Source organism: Patella vulgata, chromosome 6 (assembly GCF_932274485.2).
Source record: "Patella vulgata chromosome 6, xgPatVulg1.2, whole genome shotgun sequence".
NCBI lineage: Eukaryota > Metazoa > Mollusca > Gastropoda > Patellidae > Patella > Patella vulgata.
In genome coordinates, this window is record NC_065884.2 from 3,523,963 (window position 1) to 3,542,116 (window position 18,154).

The following is an 18,154-nucleotide window of genomic DNA, read 5'->3' on the forward strand; positions in this document are numbered from 1 at the left end:
TAGTGTATACTGATATACTACTAATAAGACTTGATATTATTTAAAGTAGCTATACTCTTGTTGATTTATAAAACCAACCACGTCCAGTCTCTGTTAAAGTAAAACCCAACGACAACCATGTCTTTATATAGAGTTAAAACATATTGTGGTCATCTATAAACTTAAGGATACATCATGGGAGATTCGATAACGAGTTGGCAGTTCTCACTATAATAGTTAAAACATTCAAATTGATCCACTATGAACCGAGAACAAAGCGATTGAATTTCCGCCTAGCCTTGATCATCATTACTAAAGCCAGTACGATAAACAGCATAGTCTCGATTATCCATTTAATCGTTAAATCGTGAAGGAAAGTTATGCAGTAAATCGGCTCACAATCCACTAAAGATCGCAGTCTAGCGATGCCATCTAGAGTTGATGATGGTCTGGATAGGTTAATTAATGTCTAATTAATAATTTAGATAACATTTCAGGCCTAAAGAAAGACCTGCAATAGACAGATTTAGTTCTTGCATAATGTATGTTTAAGCGGCCCATACATGTTCAATTGTTTCGTCAATTAATTGACGAAGACATTGAACGCGTATGGAGGGGCATTGACGACGAATTAATTGAAACAATTAATTGATCAAAGTTCCTGTGATATGTATTGACAGATCGTCAATTAAATAGACCGTGTGTGGTAGTGCCAGAGATGCTTTCATCTCGAAGTTTTCGATCAGAATGAAAATTGACGCTTAAACATTGATCGTGTGTGGGCAAGGTTAATTTCACCAATTAACTGATATCAATTTATTGTCATCAATTAATTGACAAAAACATTGAACGTGTATCGGCCGCTTTATCTTACACCCCCCCCCTCCAGCCTTTATATGGTATCCACTCGACACAAACTAGGTCATTTCGGGACTAACATATGATCCAATTTTATTTACATAATTCGCTTGCGCGTAGGGGGTCTTTAGCAGTGGGAGGAAACTGGAAGACCCCGAGAGAAAACCTACAAGGCTGGACAGGCGACCCCACTCCTTGCCACTTACAACCGGTGAATCGAAACCCGCCAGTTGACTCAATGACAGGCCTCATGATACCATAACATTATAACACTTTGATTCTTCAATTGATTGGATTATTCTCTCTGCTTGTATATAAACTTGATCATTTTTACTTGAATTAAATAAGGTTGTTGTGTTGTTTACAAAAACTAGATAGTTTCAAGTTCATGTTGAACCTGTATAACGTGTTACAAAATGTTGACAGAATACGATACACCTACATCTTTCATTTAATGTCGTAAATATGTCATTTAATGTCGTAAAGGCAAAGAAAATAAAATGAACCGGGTTTTAACGTCCTACTATTCTGCCCCTACTGCGCTAATAAGGACGGGTACACGCCATACAGTCTACACCGACTGGGCTAACGAAGACGGGCATACTCCTTACAGAGCACTACGGTGTTACAGGAGCTACGGCCTACTCTTATATCGAATTCCAACTTACAGAGATATTTTATATACAGACAATCCAAACAATCCACGTTATCAATAGTTGGGGTTACTCCAAGACGAACAGTCCTCTTCACGAAATGTAATATGGAATAATCAGTACTATTCAATAGGGAGGTCTGTCCTTCAATCTTTATATAACCACAAAACATCAACATGTATCGAAACACTTATAATCTCCTTTCATACAAATAATCTACGTTATAAATAGGGTTATTCAACGATAAACGAGGGAGAGAGGGAGAGAGAGAGGGGGGTAACTTTAACGTCCACTCGACACCAACTACATGTAGGTCATGTATAGAAACATTTATAACCTCCTTTCATACAAATAATCTACGTTATATATAGGGTTATTAAACGAGGGAGAGAGAGAGAGAGAGAGAAAGAGTGAGAGAGAGTTATATGTCCACTCGACACCAACTACAAGTAAGTCATTTCGGGACTAACATATGGTTCAATTTTATTTCAAAAATCCGCTTACGCGTAGGGGTCTTTAGCAGTGGGAGGAAACCGGAGGACCTGGAGAAAACCCACGAGGTTGGACCGGCGACCCTACTCCTTGTCACGTACAACCGGGGAATCGAAACCCCGCCAGTTGACTCAATGACAGACCTTATACAGTGCGCGCTTGCTAACCATTCGCCCCCCCCCCCCATGATTAACGCGCCTTGAAATAATATGTAACATGGAATAACCAGTAAGTGAACTTTCTAATAGGTAAACTATTTAATTAATAACATTGTATAGTGTAGTATCCTCTTTAATCTTTTAGCCTTGTGAAATATTAGTAACTTAATATTACGAAACATTTGTAACTTACGAAACATTTGTAACTTACGAAACATTTGTAACCTACGAAACATTTGTAACTTACGAAATATTTGTAACCTACGAAACATTTGTAACTTACGAACCATTTGTAACTTACGAAACATTTGTAACTTACGAGATATTCAAATCTTGAGAAACATTTAAGAAATATTATCCAATGGTCACAAAATATTACAAGAATAACTTCCAAGGCAAAACGTGAAACATTGGTATTGTTGGAAGCAGAAGTGAGCACAAATAATTCACGTAATTAAATAAGTAGAATCTATAAAGCGAAATACAAAATAACATTATCACTGTTGCTCACTGGAAAATCTCACGACCTAGGTGTCTGCACCGGTTGGAGGACACCTGAGGAACCAGAGAAAACCCAGGAGATTGGGCAGGTGAGCCTAATATTTGTCACGTATCTTTAGAACTCATTAAATTCAGCACAATGTTCTGTAGTTGAACACTGACAAACTTCCGATCCAACACAGACAGGCCAAGTCCAACATGACGTCACAGATCAGGTGACAAGAAAATATTCTAGATACTTACCCGTAATTGTTTAATTTAATTAAAGCCACAAAATGGCTGGAATCTCCTTTATGTAAACTCAGTCGGTCTTTTACTATCACCACACCACGCCTAGTTATTTGAGGAATTCTTGAGCTCCTATGTAAATACTCAGTAAGGATTTTGTACTACTTGATCACCGTGGACTGGGGACCCCAACAGTCGGTGTACTAACTGCCGTTATCTCGCCTCTTAACGTTCGTATATGTGGCTCGAATGATCCCTTAATAAAAATTTATGGCCTTATCAGTGGTTTAATATTTGTTTGATATAGTCGACCCTTTTAGTGGAGGGGATTAAAGGTGGTTTGGGCTGACAAAGAATTTTATTAACATATTGTCTTTACATACAATTTTACAAACCTCCACAGTTCTACCAAATTAACTTGAAATCTTAGAATTTGTACATTAATATACATACATGTATTCAACAATTTAATTAATCAACAACTGATGTATGGCGACTAATTGTACTGTTAGTAATGTTATAGACAGAATGAAATGAAATAAAATGGGGCTTAACGTCCTACTGTTCTGCTCCGAACTGGGCTAATGAAGATGGGCATACGCCATACAGTGTGCTATGTAATGAAATAGGGTTTAACGTCCTACTGTTCTGCTCCGACTGGGCTAATGAAGACGGGCATACGCCATACAGTGTATCAAAATTTGGTTCATGAAATAAAATTAATCTAAACAGTACTTTTCTTCTCTGGACGTGTGTTTTGCAATTTGTCATAAAATGAATTTCTTCCTCTACCTCGTGGATCTTTTACTTCTAATTGTATATATCTCCCTGTTTCAATGTTCAATTTATGTGCGCTTATTCTTAAAAATTGTTATCGCTTTTCTGTGTTTTCGACTTTTTATCACATCTAAATATTTTTCATATTCTATATCATTTTATATATATTTTCTATATATATTCAACATTTTGTACGATTAACGGCTGATTAATGATAAATCTGATACATCATTCCGGCTAGCACAGCCTTATTACCACTTTAGCTTGATAAACGGCTGATTAATGATACATTATTCTGACTATCACAGCCTTATTATCACTTTAGCTTGATAAACGGCTGATTGATAAAGTATTGCATTGGGGTGTTTTGAAGTCATATTTCGATTAATCATTCATCAGCCCAATACCATAAAACAAAAATTAAATTTGTTTCGAACAATTAAGAGAGTTTCAGTATTGCTTCGTGTGTACAATAGTCGTCAAATGCATACTAAACGTACGCTGTCCGTCAACAATGAGCTCCGCTTGAGAACAAACAGTAAGCTAGTTGACTGACATTTTGATTCCTAAATCAGCGGTTTTAGTCAAAAGTACTGAGTATATTTTAAGAACTTTTAGCCGCTTCCATTAAGAAAAAAATGAAAAGATTTATTTAGTCTGTGTGTGTATGGGGGGGGGGGGGTGCATGCCCGATGTGAAACGGAGTAGAACCACATTACAAGATAATAATAATATACTAAATTTTGGATATAGCGGTCATTCAAGACCGATATCTATTCTCACCGTAGATAATTCTTTGCGTGTCGAATGTGTCAAATGTTGAACGATGATGGATTGTCGGAGTTGCACAAATCAACATATAAAATTCCTATGATATCGACCAGTTTCAGTTTTTCTTCACCCAAAGGACAGAGATGCCGTCATTTCAAATTGATCCAAACAAAAATTCAATTCCGCACGCCCAAGTCTTCGCTCATTTCGATTTTGTCAATAGGCGAACGTGAATGGTACGCTCACGATTCAAGAAAAGTAATTTTGAAACACTGACCACCCTCCATTCATTAGAACTTAAATCAACATGGATAGAAGAAAGAAAGCGATGGTATTCAACTAACGAACTGACCTCCAACACACCTGACTCAATATACAGCCATCATTTAGATCGTTCACAGGGTGCTGTACACAGACCAAATGGCATAATGGCTAACAAACTGACCCCCAACACACCTGATTCTATATACATGTACAACCAAAGATCGCTGTACATAGACCAGATGGCATAATTGGCATGGTAGAACGCAGCTCAGAAATGTTGACAATTAAAAAGAGTCTTTTGTACTGAACCGGATCGAAGGAGACGAGAGTTTCAGAAATGTTATCACTATTGTTTTTGTGGCTATTCCTCATGTGAATTTCATTTGAAGCCTTCCGATTATAAAGGAATAGTGTCTTCTTCTGATTCTTCTGACAAGATCATTGAGTTCAATAACACTAAACACATCTGGGTGGATTGATAAATAGTTAACACTCGCAACTCGATTGTCAAAATACACTTATTTGTTTGAAATGCTTTAATACTTATACTAAACGTTTAAAATCATTATAGGATCGCCTGTCTATCCTTGAAAGTTTTTCCTGCGTTCAACTGTTTCCCTCCACTGGTAAAGACCCATACGTGCAATCTGATTAGAGAAGGAAAATTAAACCATATGTTAGACCCGAAATGACGTAGTTTGAGTGGACGTTAAACATCTCCTCCAGACAACACATGCTACGCGAATGTCCTGAGTTCAAGCCCCATTATGAGCGGATGTTCTAGCCCTGTTGTCATTTGACATGGTAAAACTCCATTCTGCACACAGAGCTCCACCTAATTCATACTTCCAACCTCGTGGGTTTAACATTGGACCATATGTTAGTCCCGAAATCACCCCCCTCCCCCTTCATACTTTGAGAGCAAATCTCTACCTTGAATGGCCGCCGTAATCCAAAAATTACTATACTATTTTGTAATTCGATTCTATTTGGTTTCACATCTGTAATACACACAAAGAAAAAATAAACCATTTCCAATTTTATTGAATGGATGCGGAATAAATACTTCTCAAAATTCTCGAAATACGCAAGTCGATTTAGGACTTAAAATGTCAGTTAACTAGCCTAGTGTCTGTTCTCAAGCGGAGCTAACTGCAGACAGACAGTCTTAGTTTAGTATGGGTAAAACCCTTGCTGCATCGCAAGGTCTGATAAAAAAAAATAGAGATCTATATTTCGTTCCGTTTTAAACTGTAAAAACACGATCGCTGAGAGCACTGACACTCGTATCGACGATCGCTGGGGGCACTGACACTAATAATGTAATTCAATAAATTGGTCAAACATTTCAAATTTCAATGACGAGTTGGGTTTAAGGTTAAAGATTTACGTGCCAGAAAAGGAAATAAAATGCCTCGCGCGTCTCCACATATTGTCATCTGTGCAAACAATAGTGTAAATACGGCTACATATAAAATGAGTACCGGGTATTTGTCGATGTTTGTATTGTAATTCCACATCAATATGCAGTATTTTTTTGTAATGTGACACATGATATGAATGGATTTCTATTATTTGTGTTGAATTAAGGAGGTATGAAAACAACATCTCTATCTTCAACCACGTAAAGAGAGAGAGAGAGAGGGAGGGAGGGAGAGAGAGAGGGAGAGAGAGGGGGTTTAACGTCCACTCGACACAAACTAGGTGTCTCTATGTTCAGTTTCGTAAACAGAGAGAGAGAGAGAGAGAGAGAGAGAGAGAGAGTTAAGAATTATCTCCTTGTAGTCTTTGTGTACAATTGTTTACATGAATACCTGCATTTAAGGTGGGGAGGTTTAACAAACTACTACAATGTCGATTTGTATAAACTACTTTCATAGAGAGTTGCGACACAGCAGAGAGAGAGAGCGAGAGAGAGGGGTAACGTCTCGACGTCCACTCGACACAAACTAGGTCATTTCGAGACTAACATAAGGTTCAACTTTATTGAAATGATTCGCCACTCAATACAGACTGTGCTATTTCGAGACTAACATATGGTTCAGAATGGGGGTTAAAGAGCTTACTTCTTTGTTGTGAAGTTATCTTGCATTATATGTTATTATGTTTCATTTGGCTTATGTTAAAGATGCATTATGTAAGATTTAGTTTCAAAACAAAAAGAGAGAGAAAGAGAGATGGGGTTTAACGTCCACTCGACACAAACTAGGTCATTTCGGGACTAACATATGGTTTAATTTTATTTCAATAATTCGCTTGCGCGTAGGGGTCTTTAGCAGTGGGAGGAAACCGGAGGACCCGGAGAAAACCCACGAGGTTGGACAGGCGACCCTACTCCTTGTCACGTACAACCGGGTCAAAATAAATACTTCAAAATTAATATATTGAAATTTCATTCAAATTACTTTATCATGGGCGTCGTTATCAGTGTTTGAAGTTTTGACAAGATTGTTTATTATCGTAGCAACGTTACTTGTTAATCAAGACTCAGTCACGCTTCTCCATTTGTAAATTAAATCATTAAATCGCGCTCGTGTTTCAACCCGTTTACATCTCCACCATCGGATGCTCTAGAGAGTTGGTAATAGACCTATCATGTTAGTAAGTGTCCAAGTAGACCTCTATATGAATAAATGAAATGGGGTTTAACGTCCTAAACTGGGCTAATGAAAACGGGCATACACCATACAGTGTGCTATGAGGGAAATTTTGCCCGGGCAGCGGCGCTACGACCTACTCTTATATCGAATTCCAACTGCCAAGGGATATTTTACGTGCACTCCAATGTGTACACGGGACCTCGGTTTTCCGTCCCATCCGAACGACTAGACAGCTATCCTTGTCAGGCCCTCCAAGGGGGAAACCACTCTATATGAACAGCGTCCGTTAATGGAGCTATTTGAAATGAAAGATAATGGGGATTTAACGTCTAGTATCCACAAATAAATAATGTCTAGTATCGGTGTTAGTAAATATAATGATGATCTGTTGAGAAGACATGATGTCCAGACGAATGATCTTTAAACATGTGGACAACAGACTAGTAGATTGTTTAATAATAAGGTTAGAATGTCCACCATGTTTACCTGCTAGTAAATCTAAGATGTAAAACACAATAGTCTTTTAATTTACTGATTATTCCCCTTCGTTTAAAACTTTGTATTTTCGTCAAATGATATCAGGATTTTCCGGCGTGGTGCAGGACAGTGAGACTGACAAGGAACAACGTATAGTCCAAAAACCAAGGTCAGGTGTAGATATTGGCGTGCACGTAAAAGATTCCTTGACAGTTGGAATTCGATATAAGAGTAGGCAATAGCACACTGTATGGCGTATGCCCGTCTCCCTTAGGCGAATCTTATATACCCCCCCCCCCCCCAACGACATGACATCATATATCGGTGAGCTTGACGATCGCCTTTTTTTAGTAGATATAGGGTGATACCAGGCCATACAAATTGATGTAATCAGTAAAATATACCCCCCCCCCACAACGACATGACATCTTAAATCGATGAGTTTGCTGCATAAGCTAGTAGGCGATCGCTTTTTGTTTTTGTTTGAGTTGTTATAGGGCGATACAAAATTAGATAAACATTCCTAATTAATATTGATAATTAAAATCATAATAATAACTATAAATAGGTAACGAAAACGTTTGTGGTCTTGGGAGGGGGTGCTGTATCATAAAGTCTGTCATTGAGTCAACTGGTGTGGTTTCGATTCCCCGGTTGTACGTGACAAGGAGTAGTGTCGCCTGTCCAACCTCGTGGAGTTTTCTCCAGGTTGTCGGGTTTCCTCCCACTGCTAAAGACCGCTACGCGCAAGCGAATTATGGAAATAAAATTGAACCATATGTTAGTCCCGAAATGACCTAGTTTGTGTCGAGTGGCCGTTAAACCCCATCTCTCTCTCTCTCTCTCTCTCTCTCTCTCTCTCTCTCTCCCTTTATAATTCTAGAGGTCTTACCTATTCTCATTTTGTTTCTTCTGAAGTGGTCGCCTAAACAGGATCGAAAAAGACCCTCCATTATTCCATATAATATTATATTACTTTAGTAAGTGGAGAAAGCAATCCATGTCAATTATTAAAACACAAGTCGCTGATTCATCTGTCGCTCACATTCTGTTTTTGTTTTTATTTGTGCTCGCGAGAAGAATAACGGCTTTTAATCCTGCCTGTAGTGCATTAATTAATGAAACAATTTTTCTTACAACTTTATAACTCAACAACACTAAAGACAAAGGCTGAGAAGAAAAGCCCTAGGTTTAAATGTTGTACTATTCATCAACGGCTGGGAAGACAAGCCCTAGGTTTAAATGTATATGATATTTACTAGTCTCCAACTATTCATCACAGATCGTGACACCTTGTAAAACAATATAAAGTTAAAACTTTACTGAAGATTTCGTGTCTATGACTGATGTCAGCTGAATGAAACACGTCAAATCTGTCCTCGTATCATCTCATTTAAATATAGACATGTCTTTCACATTAATACACTCTGTAATCTTTCTTTGTGTTTTTGTTTTTCTCTACGTTTTTGTTTGTATCAAACCATTCTACAGAGGGCGCATATACCTTCCTACAGGGCATACAGATATTTATACATAGGACGGGGCTCAAACCTTCTTACTGGGGACAAAAACCTTCCCACAGAGTCTCCTTTCATAGGCCACAAACAATACTTCAGCTTCAGGTGACACAAACCTTCCTTCAGGGAATACGAAACTCCCTATTCAGAGCACAAACCTTCCTATACAGGTCGCAAACTTCCCTACACAGAGCGCAAGCCTTCTCACAGAGGACACAAAACTTCCTACTCAGTTCACAACCCTTCCTACGGGGAGCACAAACTTGCTTTGAGAGGACAGGACACAACCCCGTGGAATACAAGGATTTACTGTGATTCTATAACTTTATCACGTCTATTTTCAGTTCATGTACTAAATATCATCGTCCTCTTTGTATTTGTAGAATCAAAGGTTCTCCGCTCTCTGGTCCTAACTAATACAATACCACTGACAGACATTTATTTCTACATGCATTCAATCTACTTTCTAGTTCACCAGTAATAAAGCACAATTAATTCAAGCTATCCAGAACTTGGTGAATATTTGTTTTTTGTTAGTAATTTATATAACACTTGTAGTTTGATAAGCGTTTAAACTTAAATCCCTCTATTTAGATATGCATAGCCTCAATCCCTCTATGTGAATATGCATAGTCTCAATCCTTCTAATTAGATATGCACAGCCTCATCCCTTTATTTGGATATGCATAGCCTTTCTGGTTGTTATTTGCATTTTTAATCCACGCATGTTTTCATGTCGTTAAAATTGTAGAATAATTTTCAACAATCGTTAGTCTTTGTCAGTCGCCATTAGTACTATTGATGTAAAACAAAGTGCCTCTTGTCCACATTAGAAAGTGTCGTGCACGAAGCAAGGCATGCTCCTTATATTGTTTCAGTTCCGTGTGTTAATATAATCTACTAGTTGGTCAATCAATACCCATCTTCATTACCACTCTTGATGCAAAATAGTACGTTAACACCATTTTAATTCGTTTCGTGTCATTAAATTTGCCTGTTTCATATTTAAACCACCACACTTTAATAACCCCCTGTGAATACTCATACACCGAATCTGATATATTTCATAGTTTTGTGTTTACCAAATTAAGATAAACGATAACTTCCTCCACGAGTATTTAGTCGACTCGATCGGTTCGTGATGGTGATAATAATATTAGCTATATATGTAGAAATATGTTGGAACAGCTGGCGAACTTTATTAAAATTGTCTTTGATGTTTGTGAAACTGTAAATCGATGATGGCAGCCTTCACGCATTTTCTCTTTTTAATATATATCAATGTCCATCGTTCTGGTAATTATAAGCAGAGTTATTCCACTGTAATTATCTTTTTGGTATTTAATAATCAGGCTATTCCATGAATAATTCACCTGTTACATTTATATCACTGTATATAGTCCTGTTATTTATTAATTAGGATATTCCATAAATAATTCATCCGGGTCATACGTGTTTATATTCTGTGATATTCTATATTAGTTACCTTATACTAGTATTCACTTGTAATCAGTTATAACACTGTTTGTACACTGTGGTATATCACTGATATTTAACATGTAATCAGTTATAACAGTATATGTTAGTTATACACTGTGATATATCACTGATATTTAACATTTAATAAGTTATAATATTATGTTAGTATACTGTGGTATATCACTGATATGTAACATTTGTTACCTTATGTTGAATTGTAATCAGTTACAACATTATGTTAGCACATTGTGGTATATCACTGATATTTAACATTTGTGGCCTTATATTGACTTGTAATCAGTTATAACACTGTTTGTACACTGTGATATTTAATATTACACACCTTGTTTTGGCCCCTAATTAGTAATAACATCGTGTTATCTTGTAATTAGATCATAGCATTGTTCCATTGGCCATCACACATCAAGCCACGTACACACCTAGTTTGCGGTGTGTGCACCAACTAATCGACAATTGTCTTTAATTCAACTGTCAAATAATTAAACTTTTTTTGTAGATAAATTACTGTTTGTAAAACATCGAAATCAAGATTAAAAGATATTCAAAACAAATTCCTCGCATCATGAACAAACACGAACACACAAGAAGAGATGAGATTGAGAATCTATAAACATCGCTTAAAGTACAATTGATGTTATATTAAGACGGCTATTTACAAACGTAACACTTCTCCGAGCTAAAACAAAATCCTGTGATATGTGCACCATGTGTTCCTTGATTAAAGAATATAACACCACGCCCTCTAACATGTATATTTCAAATTCCATAGAAACCGTGAAACATTAACATATGTTTTAATGCACCGTACTGCTGTTTGTATTTTTGCTGTACATTTGACTCGAGAACCCAGTGAACAAGGTCGAGTATTGTTGCTAGAAATAAGACAAAGTGTCAAATCTCGAGCACTATTAACTGTTTGTTCTAAACAGACGCTAATATTGTAAGAAAGGGCGAAACGCAGACTTGCTGTTGGTCAGAATTGTTTGTATATGTAAGCTGATCGAAATACAGAGATTTTAGCTTTTGGCACGGATTGTATTAATACCGGAGAGATCTTGTAAATATAAGTATCAAGATAAAATATAGTACGTCCAGCGTAAAGGGTCATCAAACTTCAATGACCATAAATACAAAATGACAAATGAGTTTAATAGCGTGTGGACTTTACCACTGGAGGGTGTCAAATTAACGATCATCTCAATAGAAAATGAAATGAAATGAAATGGGGTTTAACGTCCTACTGTTCTGCTCCTATACTGGGCTAATGAAGACGGGCATACGCCATACAGTAGTCTATGAGGGAAATTTTGCCCGGGCAACGGCACTATCGCCTACTCTTATATCCATTTCCCTCCGTCCTGCATCACTGACAAGAGGAAACCACGTCTCAATGGAGAAGTGGTATCCGATGTTACAACAACTTTCACAAGCTTAATATAAGTGAAATGGGGTTTAATGTCCTACTTTTCTATACGAACGGGGGATAATGAAGACGGGGATACACAACACAGTGGGAATTATGCTACGGTCTACTCTTTATTTCGAATTCAGACTGTCAAAGTTTCTTTTACGTGCACGCCAATGTGTACATGGGACCTCGGGTTTTCGTCCCATCCAAGCTACTAGTCCTGTACTACTTACAAGGGGCAATCACGCCGGAAAATATCCCGAAGAACTTTCTGGTCTACGGGGAGTGAACCCGAGTCCGCCATGTTAACCACCCAGCTTTTTACTCACAGAGCCACTTCGGCTTCGGCTTCAGCTGCTATAGAAGTAACCTCGCATATATGAATATAATTATCAATTTGCAATACGAAACGCATGATATATAACTGTCATTACGTGTGATTTAGTAAACAGAGAATATACTTTGCTTTGTGCAAGACACTTTGTGATGTAAACAGAGGGCAATAAACTTTTGTGAAGCTACCTCGGATATGTGTGAAGTCTTATCTAATTTACATGTGAAGTATTTCGTTATTATGTAAAGCAACAGAACGTAATAAACTAGTTTGTGAAGCTATCGTAAATATGTGTAAAGTCATGTCCCCGGGGATCTGACGGATGATTTACCTAAAGTCGACCATTAATCAGTATCGACTATTACTATAGACCATAGACGCCATCTTTATTACAACAGCACCGTTATTTTATTGTTTTATCTCTGCCTTTAGGCAACAGAACACTTGTGGTAATTATCCTTCGTTAGAAACGAAATATCCATTTTCTTCTGATAAATGTAGACATTCTGGTGTTAAAAGGTCATCAGAGCGAATACAGATATACATAATCGACTGGACATAGACCGACGATGTTATCTGGTATCTGGTCAAATTGTACAGTGAAGCTGAAACAATTATGCAGCATTACATATTATATATTTATATCCTGTGTTTTGTGTTATGTAAACATTCTCGATGGGGCTCCGCAGTTCATTATGTATTCCCTGTTTCTATATACAATCTTGTGAATAATTATATATGACAGAGTGTCGTGTGGGAAATAAAAGAATGCTACGATATCCAGTTGATATTGTCTGTATGTAATGGAACTGTTTATGTGAAATGAAATGGGGTTTAACGTCCTACTTTTCTGCTCGAACTGGGCTAATGAAGTCGGGCATACGCCATACAGTGTGCTGTGAGTGAAATTTTGCCCGGACATTGGCGTTACACCTACTCTTATACATGGAATTCCAACTGCTAAGGGATTTTTTACGTGCATGCAAATGTGTACACGGGACCTCGATTTTAAATCCCATCCGAATGACTAGACAGCTGTCAAGATCAATGGACGAATTCTATTTTTTATCATGCCGGCTATGAAAGTAACACGTGCGTTTAGTTTTAGTTGAGAGGTAAAACTGTTAGTGTTAACAAGGATACAGTGAATATTTATTGAGTCATGTTAAAACAGCTGTTGATCTCGTCAATAACAGATGTAAATATCACTTCTACATTCTCTATATACAATCTACATAAAATACACTTCTATTAATGTCTAATAAAACATAACATTATGTAAGAGCTAAATCTGTTTATTGCCTGAAATGTTGTCTAAACTATTAATTAGACATTTATAAAAAAAAACAAGACCATAATCAACTCTCGATAGCATCGGATACTCGAGATTTTAACTAGATTAGAGCGGTTCGCCATTTAAAAATTTAATTCAAAAATGGTAAAGCGAGGCCAAGTCTCGCATATACCAGTGCCCTGATTACCACTATGCACAAATCTTGTCAAAAATACAAACAGTGATAACATGTTAACATGGCTTAGAATGCAGTAATATATTTATTTTACATTATCTATTTTTGAGCTATTATAGCAAGAATGTTTAGCTCTTTATCTAAATCTTATATAAAATACATTTAAATCTCGTTTTCTCATTCAATAATTAGTGAAAGAAAACGGCATTATAAACAAACTTTCCTCTCCCATCCAAAAGATTAATCACACTTTCCGGCGGTCTGTCCCACAGCCGCCATCTCTGAAACGTGAGGGAGGTTGGATGCCTAAATGGCTAGCACGTGCGCGCTGTATCATAAGGTCTGTCATTGAGTCAACTGGCGGGGTTTCGATTCCCCGGTTGTACGTGACAAGGAGTAGGGTCGCCTGTCCAAACTCTTGGATTTTCTCCGGGTCCTCCGGTTTCCTCCCATAGCTGAAGGACCCCTACGCGCAAGCTAATTATTGAAATAAAATTAAACCATATGACCTAATTTGTGTCGTATGGACCCCAAACTCTTCTAAATTTTCTTTTTCCTAAATTTGGAACAAACCTTTATGGGAAACTGAATGGGGTCAAAATTATTCTCTCTCTCTCTCTCTCTCTCTCTCTCTCTCTCTCTGGTTGGGCGTCAATTTTACAGCACCCCTGAGAACACTACCCGGCCCCCCTCGTTGCTCTGAGCTAGTTACGGACCTACATCCACCCCACCCCCTCCTCTTTCTTCTCATAGTCTGGTGACTCTAGTCTCTACTCTACTCTCTCTCTCTCTCTCTCTCTTTCTCTCTCTCTCTCTCTCTCTCAATACAACCACATCACTGCCTTCAGTTTAAAATATGGTGGATTCTATGTGTCGATACAACTGGACTGTGTTATATTTGTTAGCCATGTTTGACCATAAACACGATGGTTACCTTGTTTAAACCCTCAACCAATATTTACAGGTGCAGAGTGCATTCTTTCCTACTTCAACAATCAACCATTGTTGTCTGTAGTCATTAACTCAAACAGCTATATCTTACAAATGGTTTATAAATGTGGATAACTGAAATGAAATGGGATGTAACGTCCTACTGTTCTGCTTCAACTGGGCTAATGAATACGGGCTTACGCCACACAGTGTGCTATGAGGGAAATTTTGCCCGAGCACCAGCACTGCCGCCTGCTTTTATTACGAATTCCGACTGTCAAATGATATTATTTTCGTACACGGTTTTTCGTCTCATCCGAACGAATATATGTTGTCCCATGCCAGACCCCCGCCCTGCACCAATGACAAGGCGGAACCACCCCGGAAAATCCCGATGAATTTTCTCGGTCAACACAGTGATGGAACATGGGACCTCCAGGTTATCGAGACAGCGTCTTACTCACTGAGCCACCGCGGCCGCACTGTCTAACATCAAGTAGACACAACACGAAGCATGAGGAAACTGATCTAAACCTTTAAGCCTTTTTAGAGCCTCTCTCTCTCTCTCTCTCTCTCTCTCTCTCTCTCATTAATGTGAACAACATATATGAATTTATAAACAATCAGATGATAAATGTAGTCTGTAGGGTAATATACGACCACATTATTTCTCCAACTGGTAAAGACTCATTGGCGCAATCTAATTAGGGAAATGTAATAAAATCTCTCTCTCTCTCTCTCTCTCTCTCTCTCTGCTTGGGCTGAGATAACATTGTGTATTATATTTTATATTCGGGTCCATATATGAACCACGAATTATCACTGACACCATGATTTTTCAAAATGCTCCCCCATTTAACCAAATATCGTGCGTCCGCCATTGAGTATTTCTGCAATATATTATATACATATCCTAGAACGTGTCTTGATAGGAACTAATAGACTAATATCTGTAGGCTATGTAACTATAGAGACTTGAGTTTCAGACAATCTGTGATATTGGGGTGAAACTATTCACTGATGGTTATTTCAAATCATTTCTCTACAACCGTCTTTGATTGACATTTAGTAATTGGACATATTAAAGGAAATGAAATGAAATGGGGTTTAACGTCCTACTGTTCTGCTCCTATACTTGGCAGGCCCTCCGTTCTGCACCACTGAACTTTCTCGGCCAATGCAGGGATCGAACACCCGACCTCCAGCGTCTTAACCAACTAGCCACCGTGGCTCCCTGTGGATACACAATTACTGAGTTTAATACTAAGCGATGTTTCGACGAGGGTAGTCTCGTCTTTATCAAGTAAATGATACAAATATGTGAATAGTAGACAGTATTAAACTCAGTAATTGTGTACCCATAAAATTGTACATTGTGTTCATTTCTACAATATTCGAGTCCGTGGGGTTTTATTCAGGAAGACGTACACCAATACATAACTAAGGATAGTATCAGACAATCGTCTTGAAATATTTGGAAGGAAACTGTTCGTCTCTAAACTATATAATATCTACATATGTCTAGTCGTTCGGATGGGACGAAAAAACCGAGGTCTCGTACACATTGGCGTGCACGTAAAAGATTCCTTGACAGTCGGAATTCAATATAAGAGTAGGCCGTAGTGCCGCTGTCCGGGCAAAATTCCCCTCATAGTACATTGTATGGCGTATGTCCGTCTTCATTAGACATTCGGAGCAGAACAGTAGAACGTTAAACTCCATTTCATTTCATTTCATTTCAAGAAGCCAAAATAACGTGTTACCTACCTAATGTAGTAGATCCTGACTGCCCCATCTTGATACTGTTTAAATCCTAAATCCAAGAAATTAACCACAAACACAGAGTTGATAATCCACTAGAGAACTTTTATTTTGTAGAACGCATTAAATAAAACGCCCGGTTTATTGCACGTTTACTTCTGTTCCACATGTAGATCCCTTCACCTATATCCACACATAACACATCAGGTTGAGAACGGCATGGCGGATGGGTTTTATGTCGAGACTAAGAAACCCATGTGCTAATGATAACGTCTATCTAAGACTGGATAGAAGAAAGAATCACGCATATATAAGATTTGCTGAAGGATGAGATGAAGTAGCTATAAATAGCAGCAGTAAGTAATATGGTTATGGCATCAGTAATATATTATGCTGGTGAGAGATGCCTTATTATACTATCCACTCGTGTGTGGAATCTCCATTAACTGTTCATAAAGAATACACAGAAATCTGGCTTCAATAGTGAGTTGAACTTATTTATGGTGGGTTCTCTGATCTTATGGATTATTAATGTGAATTAATTTAATTAAAGGATCCTATCCAAAGGAACATAAACAATTAATATGAATGCCATATGTCAACAATTCGATGATAAAGAACAGTACTGTGGAGGGTATAATTAGATAGTCTTTATAAATCCGTGTGATTAACGATTCCTTGCGTCAACTGAGGAGATATCGTAATTTGGTTGATATTTAGACTAGCTGTCGTATAGTACGTTGAATATTATATATCCCCAGGAAATCATATCGTAAACACATCACTATGGTTACCGGATGTCTTTCACTGAAAAAAAAAACAAAAAAAAACATATTTCAATTATTTTTTATGCACAGAAGATAGAAACAGAAATAATGGAAAAATTTCTAGCTGAGATGATGGTTATTGGTGAGCTTGAGTCCATTATCTCATTTTAAATGATTTCAAATGAAATGGGGTTTAACGTCCTCTTGTTCTGCTTCAAACGGGATAACGAAAACGAGCAATATGCACGAGGAAAATGTTTACCGGACAGCGATCTAGAATCTTACCATATTCCAACTGTCTAGGGTTTTTTTACATGCACGCCACGTATACACTAGGTTCAGGTGTTTCATAAGACTCAAAGGACTAGACAAGATAAATTGTCTCAAAATTAATTGGGTCTAAATTAGAAGATATATGACTTCATGATTAATAAGGTCATCTACAAAATCTCAATTAAAGATATATTACTCCAAGCACAATAGGGTCATTTGTTCGACCTTCTACACTGTTTTATCTTCAGGGAACAAATCAACTTGCGAGAATAAGTTAATAATTACAGATTGTCAACTACCGAATCTTGTGTTTCCTATCTTGGCACACGCATTACTCACACGTCACCAAAATGTCGGTCCATTCATCATCTAGTGGAATTAATACACAATGGCGGCTACGTAAAAAATTGTAATTTTGTTACAAATAAAACAGTTGT

The 18,154-nt window shown here is 37.6% G+C and overlaps 1 protein-coding gene across 1 annotated transcript in view; it reads right to left on the reverse strand.

The window, feature by feature from the left end:
• The window catches only part of LOC126823232 (uncharacterized), an 85,629-nt gene that overhangs the window by 52,021 nt on the left and 15,454 nt on the right, over positions 1 to 18,154 (reverse strand). Inside the window, exon 2 of the mRNA XM_050551923.2 lies at positions 16,684 to 17,484. Within this exon, the coding sequence (XP_050407880.1) occupies positions 16,684 to 16,711 (28 nt within the window). The 5' untranslated portion in view covers positions 16,712 to 17,484. The remainder of the gene's footprint in view (positions 1 to 16,683; positions 17,485 to 18,154) is intronic.